Source organism: Stegodyphus dumicola, chromosome 2 (genome assembly GCF_044657685.1).
Source record: "Stegodyphus dumicola isolate Sdum_Otavi_A_Nest chromosome 2, ASM4465768v1".
Taxonomy (NCBI): Eukaryota; Metazoa; Arthropoda; class Arachnida; order Araneae; family Eresidae; genus Stegodyphus; species Stegodyphus dumicola.
The window spans coordinates 247,871,285-247,887,500 of NC_140769.1; the positions used below are offsets into that span (position 1 = coordinate 247,871,285).

General features: G+C 29.0%; 1 protein-coding gene across 1 annotated transcript in view; it reads right to left on the minus strand.

Annotated features, from left to right (window-relative positions):
* LOC118196037 (ubiquitin carboxyl-terminal hydrolase MINDY-2-like) overlaps nucleotides 1-16,216 on the minus strand; it is a 67,047-nt gene continuing 50,831 nt past the window's right edge. The window contains exons 8-9 of the mRNA XM_085811988.1: nucleotides 15,985-16,090; nucleotides 1-6,223 (exon numbers count right to left, since the gene is read on the minus strand). Of these exons, the coding sequence (XP_085668114.1) occupies nucleotides 6,209-6,223; nucleotides 15,985-16,090 (121 nt within the window). The 3' untranslated portion in view covers nucleotides 1-6,208. The remainder of the gene's footprint in view (nucleotides 6,224-15,984; nucleotides 16,091-16,216) is intronic.

The window sequence follows — 16,216 nt, forward strand, 5'->3', positions numbered from 1 at the left end:
ATACTTATAAAATATTATTATTTTTGTTACTATTTAAAACCTTTTTGTTAGTTGTGGATGTAAATTATTATGTACAAAGCTAAATCATATATGGCATTAGAAACACATTTCATTAATTACAATAATGGTTCAAACTTTATAACTTATGAAAATTGTAAATCATATGTATTATATGTATGAATTATTCAAACAAAACAAAGATACAGATGATTATGAAGTATACACATTGCTTTTAAATCCCTTAGTTAAACATTAAATAGGTATAATATGAAGTTTTTGTTACATCAAACTTATAAAGAGTCAGATGGCAACACCAAGAATTAACAGTCTGCCCTGCAGTGTCGATGATAAATTAAAGATCTTATGCCTCATAGAGTGGAAACAATTGCCAGGTTACATGGATAAATACTGTGATAGTGTAATGAGCTGGCTGTGAAAAATGCTAAGCTAGAAACCTTTCTAACATCAAAATGTTTTATAATGATTCCAAAACAATTAGCAACTCTGCAATATACCTATCACCCTTCACAGTGAAATACTGATACCATTTTAAACATCTATTAGAAAATAAATAAGATAATTATTAATAAATTTTAATATATGATTGATTATGTAAATTCAACATATTTTGAAAAAAAATATTTGTACAGTGAAAACATAAACTATACATAGAGCAAGAGAAAATTAAAAGAATGCTATAGCATGACACATTAAAAAATTTAATATTTTCATACAGACAGACATATAATTCTGGAATGCACACACATGAAAAAAGCCAAGCATTTTATACAGCAACATAATGCTTGTTCATATATTATACTTTTAAAAAATAATTAGGAAAGACAGTACTTTTAATAAAGGATAAAATATATACATATCACTGCAAATAATAATTTTCAATACTTTGTGACAAATTGTGCTTCTTCAAATTAGAAAACTTACGTTGCATATTAATTTACAAAATTGATATATATATACATATACACATATGTACTATTTTCAAGCAGTAAAAGATTGCTTCATTAAAAATTGGGCAGTGGCAGATATAAAGAAATATATAAACATCTTTTATAAATACTGAACATTCAATTATTTACATATAATATTTCTGCAAAAATAATATTTGGAATAAAATAACTTGTGACAAAAATCCTGAAAGATTATCTTATTCAGGATTTACAATTTTCATAATTTTAAATTAAGGGGAGAAAATTAAAAAATACCTGAAGATAAGATTTCTAATAGCTTTTGAATTTTTTCTAAAATTTTCCCATTGAAATTAAATTACTATCAATACACAACAAATTATTAATTACAATTAGCATTAAAAATCAAACAAAAATAAGATGAATTCACATTCTATGTAAAACCATTCACTCATTTCTACGAAGTACAGATTAATTTGATGTCTATTATGCAACACATGTTAACAGACAACAAATTACTAATTTAATTTCCTCTGCCCTTAACTAGATAAATGAAATATGGCAAAAATTAAAGCTTTCATTTTACTTCATGGCCAATACTTCAGGTAGTATTAACCTTAGGCAGATATTTGATAAAGAAAAATTACAAAACAAAATTCATTTTTTAATGCACACGACAAATTCAAAGAATACTAGAACATTTTATATGTATCATATGAAGAAAGCTTACAGGCACTATACGACTTGACATACATATTACTGACCATATCATGAAATTTCATTATCATTGTCAAGCCCAGTAGCTATTCTACAATTACCTAGAAGCATGAGACTCAACATAACTCGTATGATTTCACAGTCTTTATGAGCACCTATTGAGAAAACATAAAACAGCAAAAACATGATAATATCAATATTTCATTTTAACAGATTTAAAAAAAATGGAGGAACTGCATGATAATGGAAATTCAATGCATTAAAAATTTTTAAACTCTAGTCTAAGTTTAAAACTTTGGATAAAATTTAACATCTCAGAAAAGACTATAGAAAAAAATACAGCTGTAGTTACTACATTCAATAAATACACACACACACACATGACACAATGGGAAAATGAGGGAACTATGGCAAATGTAACAAAGAATTAGAGGAAAAGGCACAAAGTCTAATACATACAATTTTATAAATTAAAACATTTAAGACATTATTTAACAATAGTTTTAACTTCAGAGATAACAAATGCTGAAAGATTAAAAGGCTTTCACAAATACAGCAGTACGGACATAGTTGCATATATGAGCTTCAAAATTCCATTTGAAGGTGCATATAATTTTAATAATTAGACCAATTTTTATCAATTTTGGAAATGACAATGTATCAATGTTTAATTAAAGAATAAAATAATCATTTAAAAAAATCAATGATGATTATTTAAACTAAGCACAATTAAATAAAATTGTGCAGTTTTTAATAATACTGTTTCTTCCAAAGCATCATGAAATAAACATTTGTAGGCTGTTAAATAAATATAACATCTTTATTGTAACTTTGATAAACTCGAGGCTTTAATCATGTTACTTTTAATGCTAGCATTACATGAGATTTAACAAATCACGTGCTTTTTCTGATGTCATAAGCTCTTAAATTTGCCATTTTGATATTTCAAAATCATTAAATCTGATTTTTAATACAATTGCTATCACAGTACATATAAAAAACTTCACAGATGTTGGCTTGGCATTCCAAATCACATTTCCTAGCATAACAGATTCTTGTCGCATAAAAAATTCTGCATTATTTTCTTCATATACATAACATTATAGAGTAATTCAGAATCATCTCTGTAAGAAACACATTCTTCTTTACTCGAGAAACTGTTCACTCACACATCCATCTGATAAACTGTCTTCTAAATATTTTGCAAATTCTTTATTTGTTAACAGTCATTTCTTGCTTGTTTAGGTTAAAAAGGCCCTGATAAATTGTCTCTTATGTTGTTCATATTGTGAAAAAATTTACATGAAAAATGTTAAACAAAAAGAAAAGTGTTGAATTTAATGCATTTACTACCATGCCTTTACAACTACATACATTTAAGGCACAATACCAATTAGTGTGAAAACAATGTGTTAACATATATTTCACCACACACAGGCAGAACTAGCTATTAGATAAGACCACTTCACATACCAGCACACAATCAGCAGTAATCATATTAAATTTAGTGGTGTAAAAAAAATCTGGAGATGTGTTTTAGAAACTAACAGTTATCTTTATAAATAAATTGGAGAACATGTTTCCATTTTTAAATAGCATTTTCTGCAAACTTTCATGTAACTCTCGACGGTCTTCTACATGCGCAACATGGATACGAGCCAGTTTCTCTCAGAAAATGTTCCATGAAGGCACTTCTCCCCCTTAGGCAGATAGCCCTCTAGGGCTTTGCCATAATCAAACAAACCAAACTCAAGCAACACGTCTAATTTATAAGCATGTACTTCTCAAAAAATAGATTTCTGCATTTAAAAAATATTACTTTCTCAAGATACAAAACAATTAAACAACTGTTCCTATTAAGCAAAAAGGAAAAGCATAACTGAATACTGGATTTTACTTCGAAGAATTTTAAAATCTTACTTTAAATTTATATATTTTTTACTTTTAAAGCACCAGTTTACTATATTGTGCTATAGTTAAGAGAAATTTAGTGTTAAAATGAAAACTATACATATTTTACTTCAGTATTTATCATTACATATTCTTCAATTTCATTACAGAAACTGTTCTGAATACTTCATCATATACTTTAAAAAGTTTATATTGATTCCAATTTCAAACATATACTAAAAAAAAATAATACATTTGACATCTACATTAACTGTAATATATTAAGACACATCATGTCTTTTACATCTTCTTATATAATATTTATTATTCCCTGAAATTTTACATTACCTTTCATTTCAATTTGTACTTTCCTTTTCCGTGACTAAACTTGCTATACATACATTATATTATGGCTCAACAGCTGCTCTGTACATTATACCTGGCTCACAAGACTGTTGATTTACCTTGCTTTTTCACTGTCTTTTAATCCATTTATCAATATTTTGTGCCTTAATTATATTAAAAATTTCTTCTGCCCATGTGAAAGGGTACACTTCATTTCATTTAATAAAGTTATATTTTAATACAAATAAATTTTTCCCATAATTTTGTTTCCTTTTCTTGTCAATTTTTTAAATTGAGTTTATTATATCTTATTTTTTATTCATAAAAATGGTTTCTTAGAATTTGAATAATTTCTGATGGTACAATTTCTGTCTAGACGAAATAAAGGTTATTTACATGACTTAAGCTTGCAAAGTAAATTCTCTTTTGTTTCATATTTGGTAATAAATAAAGAATAAATAAATAATATATAAAGAGTTTTCAGTTATGTTGCTTTTATATTAATTGCTACGTACAGAATTATATAATTAACTTCATGTGCTACGAAAACACATTTGAAAATGAAGATATTGGGGCTCACACCTGATAGGACAGTTTTAACAATTTTCTTCTACTCTTACATGCAATAAGTACCACTGTAGTAGTAGTAATATCAGAGATACTTGCATTCCTTAATTTAACAATCACTTACTATGAAACTATCACTAGTTAACAATTGTGACAAAAATCCATCTCTTAATTACATATAAGAAATATATACCAAATCCCTTAATTATATATATCTAATTATATAAGAAAACTTGAAATAAAGCATATCTGTAAAATTCAAAACCAAATATAAAAATTAAACAGTAGATGCCTTTAAAAACCATTTTCTTTGAAAACATAATTGCTACCTGAAATGGCAATTAACATGAAAGCTACAATATAAATACAAAATAAAACAGATTATTGTATACTATTTCAGCTTTATAAATTATCTTCAATAATTCTGAACAATATTTTTGTCATTTCCAAGAACAGAAATAGTTTATAAAGAATAAATTTATTGTCTCGAAGTTTTTTGTTATTTTTACTTCTGATACAGCATTTAAAAAAGTACAAATATAGCTACATTATACAATATTGTGTTACTAATCATGCAAAGTATTTGTCAGAATATGTGGGAAATATGCACATTACTCTTTATTTCTATTATTATTAGCACAATCCTTTTAAAATTACATATTAAATCAGCATCATTTGCTATAAGTTAACCTTTTCTGACTCAAAACTCCTGTACTTTATGAAATAAAACTGTGAGGTCCTAATTAGTTTTGAAACATTATAAAATTTTAATGTTTTATCTACACTACATAAATATAAAAGTTTCATGATAAAATGTTTTCATCTTCAAATATTTTATATTACTTACCACAGATGTTATTAAAGTTAGAAAATTTTAGGCAGGTTTTTTAAACATAAGCAGTTGAACTATCATTCATATCAGGTACTGAATTCTAATTTTTTTTAATATATAAAGGAAGAAAAATACAAAAACCAAAGAACTAAGAAAGTAAAAAAAAAAAAAAAAAAATTCTTGTCCGACATATTTAAAGATTTTAAAACACGCAACATAAGATCACAATACAAAAATAGTTTTAGTATATATATATATGTGTTTTTGTACAACACAAAAATTTGCACAGTATCTGAAATTTTAATTATCAGAAGTAAATATATAATCTAGTCATATTCGCAACATGATTTAAAGTTCTAGATCAACAGAAAATATATTTAATATGAAAATATAAAAGAATGAATAAATACTTAATTTTTACCACTATTTTATAAACACACATTATCACAATCAATATTGTTCCAACAATTAATAAGGCAGAGAAATCATGAAACACTTTTACACTGAAAATATATATATGTACACACACACACATAGTTACGAACATGTACAGCCACATAAATATGAATACATGTCCATGCATTCAGATCTTGATAACATATTTTAATAGCACATACATGGAAACTATTTGCATTAAATGAACAAGACAATGAATAAAATCCTTAACGTACTAATACATGCTACTTCAAGCTTTAGAAAATCTAATACTGCTTCATAAAAAAAGAATATATGTACGAATATTGCCAAATATCGAAAATACACTACTTTGAACTATGTCTAAGAACTGAAAATCGTAATCAAAATATGCAGATTATCGGGTTATATATTTTTTCATAGTTTCATAGGGTTTTTCTTGACTATTTAAGTCTGTTTAAGGCCACCAGAAAGCACTTCTCAGAAGCAGTTTAAAGATGTCTTGAATACCAGTTAATCATAAGATGATACACTAAAATAAAGAAAGCATTATAATAACAAATTATTTAAAATTCCATTTAATGGAAGGAAAAATATAAATTTTAAAATACATCAGAAAAAAGATCCCGTCAAAATAATAATAATAATAAAAACAAGCTCTTATCAACATTAACACAATAAATGTTCACAGTTTTAAAAAAGCAATAAGGTAATTTAAAAAAAAAAATTAGACAAAAAATATTTTCCCCTTTTGCTTCTTTAATAATGAAATAATTTCCTTCATAATGAAAATATATTTTTTGTTATGATCCAACAATTTAAATGAAAAAGTATTTTTCAAGCAATACTATCATTAAAAAGGTGCATAAATGAGCGGAAAAAGCTAATTTAGCATGGTCTGTTGTGAAGGAATGGCAGGCTGCATACCGTTTGCCAGGACATGAAATGAATGCACATCTCCACTAAGCAACTTAGCAGATTGCATGAAAGAATCTGTCACGTCTGCTTTAGAGTTAGAGGGGGTATGCAAACCCTCGACCTCTCCACAGCCATGCCCATGAAAGGCTTTAATGGCTAGAGCGTTCACCACCAAATAGTAAATGTAACTGCCCATGCAACTCTCTGTCACAAAAGCTCTGAGTCAAAATGGTACTCAAAGATTTGTTCTGTAATACATACACTGCTATAAAAATTTCAACACCAAAAAAAAAAAAAAAAAATTATTAAATTTTACATGTGTAGTGCAAGTGAATATAAAATCAGAGCAAAAGGATCATTAATTACAGTGAAAACTACAAATGACTGGCGATTCTATACCTCAGGACAATCTAACCTGTGAACAGTACAAAGATAGAATGATTTTTCATGGCTTTCCGTCCTGTTCTTCAAGTTACTCACATAGACCAAACTACCTGTGGAGGTTCGACTGCTCCAATTCACTGCACTTCTTGCTAAACTCAGCATATTTAGTAATTAACAATATTTTCATATGTTGAACCTGATCATTAATTGTACTGCATGTTTTTTATTTTCTTAATTTATATGAAATTTTTCACTGTTATCTATATATAGATATGATGACATACAGAAACTGAATCTTTACTTAAACTTGAAATGCAGGAACCATTTCTTTGCAGTTTGGGTTAACTGTTTTTTCCCCTCCAAACCATTCATTTAGCTAAAAGTAAAACATAAAATCAGTAAATTTAGAAGGAAGTTATTTTCTTCTAATTCCTATGAATTTAATGAATTCTGCTTTGAAAACAGCAAAACTCGCAATTTTTGTTTCCTAAAGACATTAATTAGATTTTAATTTTCAGTTTCTTGAAATGCTCTAACTACATTTTGGAGCAGATGTTATAAAAATTATATCTTGTATTAATTGTCTTCTAAGACATATACTCTTCAAATTATGCCCAGACAATCATCTCCTTGCAATACATCTTGTTCTATCTTCTTCATTGCTAAATAAAGATTGAAATTATCAAGAAATGCATGGATTGCTTTTAAATCGCAAATATAAAGCTCATTTATTTAAAATCACAAGGAGTTTTCTTTTAAATTGTTAGCCATACCATAACAGTGCATCTCATTGATACAAATTACAATATATTTCATTTATATCAATTGGATTCCTTATTTAAAAAGTAAAAATAAATAAATTATTAAGAAGTGCATTTATTACCTTTAAATTATGCAGCATATCAATTAATGACTGGTTGATTGTATTTAAAAAATCAATTAAATTAAAGTTCTTATTCTTTGTCGAATGAAGAAATCTGAGATACTGCTTTGTGCAACACCAACACGAAAGATAAATCTTTTGCTTTACACTTGGGGAATACATTGCTTTAACATCTCTCAATTTATAAAGGGCAGATTAATTCAGCTCTTTGCGAACCCGCTCTCCATGCTCAACAATATTTATATTTCATAGCATAATTTTTAAAATACGACTTCTCGAACTGATGGAACTATAATGAACGGGAGACATACACTTTCTACTATATTTAGTGTTCTCAACTTAGGTTGACTGTTGCCAAAGTATGCTGCTGGTAAGCCAGCATCTACTGTGATTACATGATGCTATATGACAGATATTGAGGCATACATGCCCCATATGGTGTTCTGTGACATTTTGTTCCATTCCACACTGCTGTAAGAGCTCTCTAATTTGATAAAATCCTAAACTGTTTTTCTTTTTTTTCTTTTTTTTTCCCCACCCAAGTTATCCAAGAGGCTTAATTGATGAACTAATTGGTGATCAATTAAGCTAGGGAATAATGGTAATGTAGCACAGACATTTCTGTGACATCTTGGATGCACGTGATACCGTCATAAAAACTGTGGGAGCTGTATGCTGTAGTAAAGAGAATACAGGATTGAGGCATTCAATCAGAAGGCTTGTACACAAACAAGTACATGGTTACCATTGCTGCTCAAACCAAATTTCAATTTATTGCTGGCTTCATTCAGTTTTGATCCAGTCTTGTTGAGCCCGACACTTCAAATGGAGTCAACGATGGGTAGGTGTCATTGGCAGCACATGTAGTGGCTGTGCAATACCAAATGTCCAGTCAGGTGCCTCACAATGGTATGGACCAACACAGGGGCCAGTAGTAAAAGTGATGCTTGTGTCCTGAGGTGGACTATAACGCAGATGGTGCTTTTTGGGCATGTCAGAAGTGACAGTCCTTAAATCTCATGTGGTCAGTTTGCTGAGGGCATCCTCAGCATGGCCACTCTGTATGTGACCTCTCTTTCATCCACTGGTCCCAATACATCCTCCCAGTCAGAGTGGCCTAAGTGGCTGACAACTCACCAAGCTGACCATGTGCCTTCCATCATCCTGATTCTTCTCCTCTCAATTTCTGACATCTGATCATATTATTTTCAATGGTAGTATAACATCCCTAAAGAAAAAGGCATCTCTGTGCAAGAGATTAAGTAGAGGTAAAATGTCTTTACATACCTTTCTATGTCCCACGGAGAATGAAGTTTAACACCCCATGGTGGCAATACCCAATGTGCAATTATGCTCTATTTCTAATCATTTGAATATCTGTCTAACACATGCTTTGCTATGATCCAACAATTACATTTTGAAGTGCAAATTTTGATGGCGATAACTAACACATATTTAGATTATTAAACTTAGAATAATGAAACAATGTTAACACAGAAATGCCTCAGCGGTATGCCTGAAATGAATACCTGTTAGATGTTTTGTTATAGTTAAATAAATGACTAAGCAAAAGCTATTGTTAGACTATCAATGTGAGGTTAAATTAAATGCACTCAGTAGTTTTTGGCTTAAATGTGTATTCCATACAACAGCACTAACAACAATCACAGTAACAATAAAAAAAATTTTTTTTTCTATAAACAGAAATAAAATTAATAATTTAAAAATTATTTTCATATGAATAACAGAAATTCTGTCTCACCTTTTTAGTAATATTTTAGCTTTCTTTGAATTTCTTTAACAAGTATGCAGATCAAATTGGAGTGGTAGTCACTCTAACCAACTAACAGGTTAATTTTTCAGGATACACATGCATTTAATAGGTTTAATTCAATTTTCATTTTCAATTATTTATTTCTCATCTATTCTTTGCCATGAAAGTAATAAACTATCCCATGAAATTCTGATCTTTTTAACAAAATCAGAAATGATAATAAATTTACAACAGAATGAAAACTGACTAATACTTTGCTTCATATACTGAATAAATATCTGATCATAAACTATTTCAGAATCATAATATTTATTATCTGAAGAATACAGAGAAAATTCCTCAGTAGCAATTTTCAGTTTCTATAGTACTATAAATTTCTTTAAACAAAGTATATATGTATATATGATATAGATAAAAAAATATAATTTAAAATAGCAATACCGTGTGGCTGCTTAATTTTAATCTGAGTATTTCCCCTTTCTATCCTAAAAATAGCAATCTCTTTCTTGCATGTCATTTTGAAACTAATCCATGTCATATCATCACTTACGTAATGGTAGTGATGTAACTGGAAAATTCAAACAGCTAGTAATAATTTTACAGCATTATTAATTAACCTATTAAATGCACAAGAAACCAAAACTAACTCATTCCGAATTAAGATTTCATCCTGAACACAAGACATTTGCTTTCTACGCTTTTGCTTAGCTGGATTGCTGCTTCTCTTTCTCACCACAAAGCTATCAAAAATGTAAATACTTTGAAATAAGTAAGAATTAAAGTATACATTGTTTACGACTGCAATATGCTTACTGAAATAAAGATGAATATTTAATCTGCCTTGGCTGCCAAGTTGTTCTTCATTATGGATCAGCATTCTATGCCATCAATTTTTCTATAATATCCTTACATTTAAGTTTGCTTCATTACACACACAGATATATATTATATACCATATTTGCTGGCATAGAAGACCCACTTTTTCCTTTAAAAAGAGGTCTGAAAAACGAGGTGCATATTATACGTCGATACCATCAGGAAGAAGTAATAAATAGGCCTCATTTCGCAGGTTTTGTGAAAGGGGAGCTCCATGGAATGCTGTGAAAACAGAGACAGTGAGTCATTTAAGAAGTGTGGCATGAGGAATGTACTGGATGACACAGAGGGCAGTTTATTGTATAGCGACTCAGACATTGATTTAGAAGAGCTTTCAAGTGACTCTTCATTTAGCTCTGGAGATGAGTGTCTGGGTTTTGATGAAGATTAAAAGGTGTTCTTTCCGAGATAGATTGGGTTTTTGCAGAAAGTATTACTTTGTATTACCTTATATTTAAAATACTGTAAATTCATTATAATGATCAGTAATTAAGTTTTATCCTTAAAAAATGTTTTTCTTCTAAAAGGGTGTGTGTCTTATATGTCGGCAAATACGGTATATGAATGTGTGTGCTTATATATATATATCAAATAAAAGCACAAGGAAAAGACGGAGCAGTCTCGATGCGTAATAGCTATATAGGGTAGATCTATACTGAAGAGGAATACTTCTGATTACGTAGTATACTAATAATGTTGACTTGGTAATATCTAAGAAACATGGCAGTCGAGGCAGTTTTAATTCCATTTTTATTTTCCAGTTGACGTTTGTGCCCACAATCACTTTGCAGTATAGTCGTGCCTTTTTACAGAACATTTACATTTTTGATATTAATTCAACAGCAAGCAAGACAGCATTTGGCGACTGGGTCTCCTAATCCCCAGTCATCCTTTAAAAAGGGGATTATATAAGGTATTTTCTCCCTCCTTCTAGCATGCCTTCATGGTATAACGGTTAGCACAATCAGTGAGTATTCGAGAGGTCAGGTTCTGGTCTCGGAGAGAGCATTGCTTATTTTTCATGTCTCCCCCATTTAAAAAAAAAAAAAGGCTAATGACTCTACAATAAGAACTAAAGATCCATACAGTATAAAATTTTATATTTAATTCAAGTTGCCTCAGTCTAGACCAGCGGTTTTCAACAGTTTTTCCCTCATGTACCCTTTTCACCATTGCTAGACGATCATTCAATCCCTCCTTCCCAACACTTGAAAAGTACATATTAATTTATTTAAATATAAATTATTTTAATGTGTTTTACAAATGAAACAAGTATAAAAAATGTTGATAAATACCAAAATTTGAACAAAAGTGTTTTTTTTTTTTTTTTTTTTTTTAATATTCATAAACTAAATACTTAACAGATAAACAAAAGGTTGAACAGTTTACTCCCTGAAATTTTCCTTAGGGGTTCCTTCTGATTGAGGACCCATAGTCTAGACTGAATTAGTTTTTAATAGTGACTGAACGTCCAGATCATTTAATTTGTCATACTTCTTTTATACTAACTTTTGTTATATAAAACTTGGGATTACATGCATGTTTTTTGAAAATAAAAGTTAAGACATGAATTTTTAAAAAAAATTATGTTTAAAATTTGATGCTGAATTCAAAAACGTTTATTTGGTAGCCAGACCTAATAAACTTAAAAGATTGAATTTGACTTATACCTTACTTGTTCTTACTAACTTCTGTTTAATGAATTATTCTTATGAACGAATCTTAAAAACTGGTGAAACATTTCATGCTAGAAAACAAGATATTAGAAGCTTTTGAACTCATTCAATATGGGAAAAAATTATTCAAAACGTAGCTCCATAATTATGCCTTTTTTCTACTAGATCGCCAACACATGAGGTTTATATGAAATATCTCCTACAAGTTATGTGGTCACTACTTCTGTATTGTCAGAATATGAAATTCGTACAGGGAAAACAATACATTTCAAGGTGAAGAAAATCACCTTAATTTGATATTTCCTCTAAATAATAAATTTTTACATATGTATTCTTTTTCTCTAGACGAAATAATATTTAATATGTAATAACAGCATAAAAACCAAGAAAGAAGTGTTTGAGTGAAATTCAGTTTCTAAATGCTCTTTAACCCTTTGCGGCGCACTATACGTTAACGTCGGAATTTCAACAAAAAAAGTTGTATGCAGTCTATTTAGTCTTAAAGGAGTATACAGGTAAAATTTTGTAAAAGATGCACTTATCGTTTTAATTCTGTAGGTGTTCCATGAGGTGGAACACAGTGCCGCCAGAGCTTTTAAAAGTGCGACTAAGCGAGCATTGCAGTGAAGCACGAAAATGAGTAGAAGCGTTTGTATAAGAATGAAAAAACTCTGTATATGGCTGTATACATGGTTTCCTGGATATACACAATATTCTTGAATATATATGGATAAATGAGATAAATATCTATATACACAAGTCCTATATACAAAAATATTTACAAATTTTCGGAAAGAGCGCTTCAGAAAGAGTTAGACTTCTCCGCGCTATTTATGGAAAATTAATAATAAAAAAATTAATTACGATTAATAATAACAATAAAGAAAAATAAGTCTATGATATATGCATTCACGAAAAATATATACACAATTATTGAAAATAAACGGGACAACAGCAAAAAATTCGCGCAGGTCTAAGTAAAGATGAGTCAAGCTACTAATAAAATTCCCGCCTAAAAATTAGTTCCAAAAAATTCGAGATGCCAATATTAAGACTTTCATAACACAAACAGACCTCACCCCTCAATACTGCTTTGTTTGAATTCATCCCCCCCAAAGCAACGGAAACAGAAAACGTAAACAACGGATGTTCTCTCCTAAGTAAAGATGTTCTGATTCGTAACAGCATGAGATCGCTAAAGGCGCAGTGTTCCCGCTAATGGAACACCAGGGTTTATTCAATGATTCTGCGTATGGTTTTTGTCTGAAAGATTAAAAAAAATATAGAACAGATAATTTGGAGTACAGTCAGCAAAATTATGCCTAATTTTTTTTTTCCAAATAACATTTTTTATATCATTAAAAAAAATAGAGAAAATTACTTGGAAAAACGTGGATTTTAATAACACATAATAAATGAAAATTCTGTGTCTCCTTGCAATATGCTGTTATCTACTGTTTAAAAAGAAAAGTTCAAAGTATATTATAAAGGCATTTTTATCTATTTACGGTTGAATTTAAAGGTTTCAGAAGCGATTCAATTTGGGTGTTCCATGTAGTGGAACACTGAGCCGCAAAGGGTTAAATTTGCTTCACTGAAAGTTTTTGCATATAAATAATTATGGTTTAAAGCAAAATGAACTGTTTTTTTTTTTAAGTGTTTACAGTTAATAGAGTAACATAACATTTTTTATTCAAATAAAGTTTATTTTTAATGTGCAAGATTGCTTTTCTTGCAACGCTGGACTCATTGTTCTTAAATCCTCTTGTTCTTGAGTTCAGAATCCTTCATTATTTAAATTATTCGAATAGTTAAATATTTTTTCAACCATACAAAAGTTAAAATGCAAAATATTAATTTTACTTAAATTTTAATATATGTAATTATTTAATTTTTTAGAAATAGTCAATAGTTTTGCTTCAATATAATATACATGTTTAATTAGTTCATCAAAACATTGTTAGAGACACTATCCAATCAAGAAGTAGCATGCTGCAAAAACACTGATTTATACCTTTAAAAAGGTTAAGAAATATTTTCAAATAATCTTCAGTAATATTTAATTCCCTTTTTTTTTTTTTTTTTTAAAATAATTGAAATTCTAGCTAAATCCTTAGATAGAAATTATTCAAGAACTAGACTAAGGAAATGCAAGAAAAGGGTTAACTTAAATTACAAACAAAATTTCAGATATTGTTATTTTCTAGTAACTAACAAAAAATCCTCGTTAGATGAGGGATAAAGCAATTAAGCAAGGCTGTCTTAACTGCTTTTTCACTCAGCTGGGAGCAAAAGAAAAGCAATGTAATGGTTTCCCGTCTGAATAGCCAGCGACCAGTTAGAAAACTGCATGACAAAAGCCCACAAGATGAATGCTCACATAAAAACAGCACACATTTTTAGGAAATCCAAAATAGCTATGACTTCCTGAAAAATTTTATGAATAATAATTATTATGATTAAAAATGAAATTTCATGCGGAAAGGAATTTATTTATGTAAAATCAAAGTTGTCAAAATTTAACTAAAATTATTTTAAACCGTGCTTTTAACTCACTATTACAACAGCATCTGTGATAGCACACACAAATGGTTTCTTAATCATAATAAAATACTTTTATTTCTTAATCACACTAAATACTTTTATCTTTTTCATTGAAATAAAAGTTTGGTTTTAATTCTTCACATTAAATTCATTATGTGTATGCAAAATTTCCTGGACTGTTAAATTATTCATGAATTATTCTCTGTATGATGAAAATTTACATACATCTTTTACACCTTATAGCTTTGCAGAATTAAAAGAAGCAGTGTGGCCAGTATTCCCTTTGTCGGACTTACGCAAGGGCACTTCGCTTTGTTGCGTAAATATGACAACACAGTTAAACATACATGTATATGTTTTTAATTACATTTTTTTGACTGACTCTCTGTTCTGTATACATATAGGGTTTTAATTCAGCCGAAACCCAAAATAAAATGTGTTCCGCTACTTAAATTTATTGTTCAATTATTGGTTCATGTATCTGCTTTGTACAGCTGAAAAAAATATTAATTTTAACGTAACATATATATTGGTGTGCATTTTTGTCAGTGTGGGCTTTTATCAGCATGGGTTTATATCTATGTGAGTTTTTATCAATGTGGGCTTTTATCGGTTTGGGTATTTGCCACGTGGGCAATTATCATAGTGGGGTCTTTTGTCACTTGTTCTTTCGTCCAGTGGGCTTTTATCTGGTCACCCTTTTCATCATTTTATTATGTTATTATTTTAAAGTTTATAGATTCTGCTGTAAAAGCACTAATTCACAGTGTTTCTTTTTTCTACCAACTACATAAAGTTCAGTTTTTTTATTCTTCTCGATACCTGACTTTTAGTTTTATATACCAAAATTGTATTTGTAGTTATTGGCAAAACCTTTTTTTAATTATATCAGTTTCTGACTGAAAGAATATTAGCTTCTGATTTTGTAAGCATTAATTATAAATTTCAATTTGTTAAAAAACTACTATCTGAAGTTTAACAAGTTTTTTAAACATTGAGCTTGCAAATAAGAAGTTTAATCATTCAAACTAATAAATGAATGCAAAAAATGAATAAAAAATGGACAAAGAGAAATAAAAACAATAGTTAAAATTTAAATCTATTAATTAAAGAAGACAGAATAGGTGAAAAAAATTTATTTGTACAAGAGAAAACAGTAAAAGTGGAAAGGAAAATGAATATATATCAGGAGAGGAAAGGTCACAGAATCATGCAGAAGTTTCTTTGATATGACTTACATCCCTAGATCTGTTTCTTGTATTATGTTGGGGAACTTCCTGCTGTGGCCTTTGATTGTCCTGTTCTCTCATCTCTTCTTCTTGTAATCTTTTTGCCAATTCCTCACTTCAGTTATTAAAAAAATAATAACAATTAATACACTTTTATGCCAATAAATTACAAATCTACACTATAATAATAATAAATAAATAAATAAATAAAAATGCTGAGAGATTTTTGCCATAAATTTCA